Source organism: Salvelinus fontinalis, chromosome 21 (genome assembly GCF_029448725.1).
Source record: "Salvelinus fontinalis isolate EN_2023a chromosome 21, ASM2944872v1, whole genome shotgun sequence".
Classification (NCBI taxonomy): Eukaryota; Metazoa; Chordata; class Actinopteri; order Salmoniformes; family Salmonidae; genus Salvelinus; species Salvelinus fontinalis.
This window is the reverse complement of record NC_074685.1, coordinates 45,246,364-45,252,085: the sequence shown is the minus strand read 5'-3', so window position 1 is coordinate 45,252,085 and position 5,722 is coordinate 45,246,364. Positions and strand designations below refer to the sequence as shown.

Here is a 5,722-nt window from a genome sequence, read left to right as displayed (position 1 = left end):
ATGCTGTTAAAGCAGCTTCTTGATATGCCACACCTGTCAGGTGGATGGATTATCTTGGCAAAGGAGAAATGTTCACTAACGGGGATGTAAACAAATTTGTGCACAAAATTTGAGCGAAATAAGCTTTTTGCGCATATGGACAATTTCTGGAATTTATTTTTATTTTTTCAGCTCATGAAACATTGGACCAACACTTTACATGTTGCGTTTATATTTTTGTAAAGTTTATTGAATTAGCAGAAAGTACACCTTATTTATGTACAGAATAATGGAAGCAAAATGAACAATAATATTTTACAATATTAATATTACAGTAATTTCAAATGACTGGATAACTAAAACATAAAGTAAGTTATCAAATGATATGCACATCATTGTGTGAATTGGTAACTGCGTGTGTGTTTGTGCATGCATGAGTCTGTTTGTGTGTGCCTTTCTCTCCCTAGTCTAATGCAGCGTACTATTTTACCAAAAAACATGAATCTTCAGACCATCACCATAGTGATTTTTCAACAGCAGTGCAGAGAGAGGACCTATTATCCTATTTCTCACAGATACCTTTATTTTTATTGTAACACTTCTCATCATTCCACAACCCTGAACGATTCCAAATCTCCCCACAGTCCTGGTCTGTTCCATTGTTGCTGTTGGGCTGCCCTTTCCCCCAATTCGCTGTGGTCAGTGGTGTACCATCCACCCATTTCCAGGTCCCTTCAGTAACTGAGTCAGTAAGACCAATCCAGACATTATTTTTTGTTTGGTGTAATCCATTAATAAATTCCTGTTCCTCTTTGCTGTTTATGATCACCAGATCTGCTCCAAACTCTTGGCATTTTTCACTGCTCTGAGTCCAGGTTTTATTCTCATTGGTGATGTAGTAACAGCTGAATTCAAACTCCCTCCAGCCTTCTGGACAGCGTCTCCCTTTGATCTTCTTGTTCAGGTTTTCTTTCTCCTTCTGTAGCTGGTCTCTCTCCTTCTGTAGCTGGTCTCTCGCTTTCGTCAAGTTGTTGTAACTGGTCGATTGGTTTCTCTGGTAGACAGACAGGATTATGATCCCAGCCAGTAGGAGAACACACAGCAGCCCCAGACACACTGCAGCAGCTCTGGAGGGTCTCTTCCACCACTGGAAATATCTTGTTCCTTCTCTTGGGCTGGCCCTGAAGGAACTTGCATTGGCATATGTATTTTCATCATTGTCCATCTTGACACACTTCTGCTCAAATACAGTTAACTTCAACTGTTACTTCAGCTCTTACTGAAAGTCTGGTTCTGAGTCAAGAGTCATCCTCAGTAATAGTGGACAGGAAACAGGAAATGTACAGTTCCTCTGTGCATGAAAACAGATAATTTCCTTAGAGATGCTGTTGGGTAACTATAACCACTCAAATTCAAAGACTGGGTCCATGAAGTCGGAATGCTTGTTTTAATGTATATTTAAACAAAGTTGTTTATTTACTTTTTCTCTTCCTCTTCAGTCATGATATGGTTTAAACAGTAATACTAAACTCTTCAGTCATGATATGGTTTAAACAGTTCTACTAAACTCTTCAGTCATGATAGGGTTTAAACATTTCTACTAAACTCTTCAGTCATGATAGGGTTTAAACAGTAATACTAAACTCTTCAGTCATGATAGGGTTAAACAGTAATACTAAACTCTTCAGTCATGATAGGGTTTAAACATTTCTACTAAACTCTTCAGTCATGATAGGGTTTAAACATTTCTACTAAACTCTTCAGTCATGATAGGGTTTAAACAGTAATGCTAAACTCTTCAGTCATGATAGGGTTTAAACATTTCTACTAAACTCTTCAGTCATGATAGGGTTTAAACATTTCTACTAAACTCTTCAGTCATGATAGGTTTGAACAGTTCTACTAAACTCTTCAGTCATGATAGGGTTTAAACAGTAATACTAAACTCTTCAGTCATGATGGGGTTTAAACATTTCTACTAAACTCTTCAGTCATGATAGGGTTTAAACATTTCTACTAAACTCTTCAGTCATGATAGGGTTTAAACAGTAATACTAAACTCTTCAGTCATGATAGGGTTTAAACATTTCTACTAAACTCAAAGGGCCATGTTAGTCTAATGATTGTTGAACAGCAGGACTTTTGTTTCTTAATATGATGTACCACTGTGTCCTTTAGAGGGAGCTATGGGGCTTTTAATGAGAGACAGATCACCATTATTTATCTTCAGATTCCAGATTGGAATTTAAGCATGGATCCACATCGCTAGACTGTATTGTTTTATTACAATATGTACCTATTATCTTCATCATTAAACACATTGATTATATTTGCTTACCTGACGGACACCTTCTCCTAGCCCCCCAGCCCCCCAGCCCCCAGGCCTAGTAGGCCAATGTGCTCTTATGAGTAGATTTATATTGCTTTGTTTTGTATACGAAATTGTGAGGACATATTGGGATGTCACGGTGGGGTATCCCAAAACCTTAGAAAGCCCCAAAGCATGTTGTTGAACCATTTTTTTTTTAGAGGTAAGCCTTTGAAATCTATGCAATCTCCATTGACAAACATTGGCAATAGAATGACCTTACTGAAGAGCTTAGTGACTTTCAACTATTGGCACCGTCATTATAGTGAAGTGGAAACGTCTAGGCGCAACAACGGCTCAGTTGCGAAGTGGTAGTCCACACAAGCTCACAGAACCGGACCGCCGTGTTCTGAAGCGCGTAAAAATCATCTGTTCTTGGTTGCAACACTAACTACGGAGTTCCAAACTGTCTCTGGAAACAGCGTCCGCACAAGAACTGTTTGTTGGGAGGTTTGTGAAATGGGTTTCCATGGCCGAGCAGCCGCACACAAGCATAAGATCACCATGCGCAATGACACGTGTTTGTTGGAGTGGTGTACAGCTCACCTTGCATTGGTTCGGGCTAGGCCCTTCAGTTCCAGTGAAGGGAAATCTGAACGCTACAGCATACAATGACATTCTAGATGATTCTGTGCTTCCAATGTTGTGGCAACAGTTTGGGGAACGGCCTTTCCTGTTACAGCATGACAATGCCTCTGTACAGAAATGGTTTGTCGATATCGGTGTGGAAGAACTTGACTGGCCTGCACAGAGCCCTGACCTCAACCCCATTGACCACCTTTGGGATGAATTGGAACGCTGACTGCGAGCCAGGCCTAATCACCCAACATCAGTGCCTGACCTCACTAATGCTCTTGCGGCTGAATGGAAGTAAGTCCCAGCAGCATGTTCCAACATCTAGTGGAAAGCCTTTCCAGAAGAGGGGAGGCTGTTATAGCAGCAAAGGGGGGACCAACTCCATATTGATGCCCATGATTTTTTGACAAGCAGGTTTCCACATTGTTTGGCCATGTAGTGTACATGTTCCACAATTAGCATTGTCTCCCATTTGGATGACTTGTGATAATATTGAATGACTTGTGATAATACTTTTGGTCATGTAGTGTACATTCAGAGGTGAATAGGTCCGTTAGGACACTAGGCAGATAAAAAGGAAGTCAATTCCCCCTTCCCATTCTGTTGCTGTTGTGCAGTTTAGCATGTAAATCTTGGTGGGGCAAAAAATAAACATGTGGCAGCAAAGCCACTACTCAACACAACACTAAACAATACAAGAATTGAACTTGAATGGTGACAAACGGTGCCCACAAACTGTTAGGACCTACATAAAGCTGTCCCAACACCTCACCACTGCTACACCTGGCTATCAGTAGAGCCTTGTCTGGATGCAAAACAGTTCATTGAGCCTAATTTACTGCCTTTAAAAAAAAGCATAGCTGATATGCTATGTTAACCAAAAGTGGTTTCTACTGACAATTGAGATGTACAAACTATGGCATAAGGGGACGACGAGTGGATAAAAGGCTATCTGTAATTTTAATTAAGACATTAATGAGCAAGCTAGGACAGTTAGTCAATGTAGTCAATGTAACTATTTTCAGCACTTTTGAAATGTACAGCAACAGAATTCAGAACATGGGCTATTCTTCCTGTACAATATTTGATGACGACATTTCTCTAAAACAGGCTATAGGCTACATGTGCTCCACCAAGTCAGAACAGTAGGCTAAATGATGAGGGGAAAGTGGACCAAATTATTAGAGTGAGGCACATGGGCTACTGACAGCTTACTTGGAATTCCGAGTTGGATGACCTACCAAAATGTATTTTTCCAGTCTGAGCTCTTTTTTTCCGAGTTCCCAGTTGTCTTGAACTCACTGAAGTCTGAGATTTCCCAGATCTGAGTTTCCAGTTGTTTTGAAAGGTGCAGAGGTCATGCTGGATTTACAGCATGGCCAATGTTGAATGTTTATCCTTTTAAGCTTGGAAAAGAACCCAGACTTAGACCACACATCCACTCCACTGAATAGCAGGCTAGTGACTGCTTTGCAATGCTTGCAGTTAGCCACTGATTCCTACCAAACCACTCGTTGTTGAATTTGCGATTTTGAAATTGTAATGTTTATCTCCAATGGCCGATGAGCACCCCTACGTTTTATCTGTAGTTTCTCTACATTTCTATTCATATGAAGAGAAATGGCGGCAGGTAGCCCAGGGGTTAAAGTGTTGGGTCAGTTGCTGGATCGAATCCCCTAGCTAACAAGGGAAAAATCTGTCGTTTTACTCCTGAACAAGGCAGTTAACCCACTGTTCCCCGGTAGGCCATCATTGTAAATAAGAATTTGTTCTTAACTGACTTGCCTAGTTTAGTAATTGTTGACTTGATTCATTATGATAAATGATTTTGAAAGTAAGCTTTTGAATGTAGGATGTTGACATGATCAGTCCAATCAAAGCTGCTTTAGATAGAACGTGATTTGATGTAATTTTTATCTGTGGCCAATGACCTTGAGCATTCTTGGATGGGCACTTCTTAAAAAAAATAAAAAATCTTACTTTGTTTATTGGATTTTCAAAACCAGCATTTACAAGATAATTGCACTTGTAAGTTATTTGGTAGTAACATAAAACACAGCAAAACAAAGAGTGAGAAATATAACCAAAAAAAACAAAGACAAAAACATATATATTTTGATAGTTGTTACATGTTACAACTAGCACAGATAATACAGTCCTCCTAAACACCCGAGATGCTGCGTATACACATATCAGGTCTCTTACATCACCGATCTATAAATATACATCACTCTGGGACTGCAGGGAAATGTAGTCATTTAATATAAGAAAAGAAGGGGAGCCCACATTACACAGACATTGTCTATAGACCCATTGAGTGTGTGTGTTAATTTCTTCCAACTTTATGCAATTCAAAACCTATTTAATCTAAACAGCATGAGACGGGGGTGCAGAGGATTTCCATCAGTAAAATTAATAATCTCGTTAACAAAGTGACGAAGGCAATTACATCCTTATTCATTTTGGTCAGTTGTAATGTGGGTAAGGAAACCCCAAATAATGCAATTAAAGGGTCTGGTTTGATCTATGTGCATCTTAATTCTTGGATGGGCGCTTCTAATATAGCTCAATGGTATCACCCAGGGGGCTTGAATTTTTTTGCTCTGCCTGTAGATTTTGCGGCGACGTAGTGTCCCCATGAGTGACAGAACGCTGAGCCAATCACAGCGCAACTAGACGACATTACGAACCCCTACACTCCGTATTTTCCGCTGGCTGCCCCACCACCACAGAAAGCAGTGAGCTACGATGAAACTCCTGCATTTTGGAGCTGCCTTACTCAAGAAAGAAAAAAAGAGA

General features: G+C 40.0%; 1 protein-coding gene across 1 annotated transcript; it reads right to left on the bottom strand.

Annotated features, from left to right (window-relative positions):
* Positions 1 to 213: 213 nt before the first annotated feature.
* LOC129819166 (CD209 antigen-like protein C) lies at positions 214 to 1,281 on the bottom strand. Its single transcript, XM_055875725.1, has one exon. The coding sequence runs from the start codon at positions 1,202 to 1,204 to the stop codon at positions 542 to 544; it is 663 nt and encodes a 220-aa protein (XP_055731700.1). The 5' UTR covers positions 1,205 to 1,281; the 3' UTR covers positions 214 to 541.
* Positions 1,282 to 5,722: the final 4,441 nt, after the last annotated feature.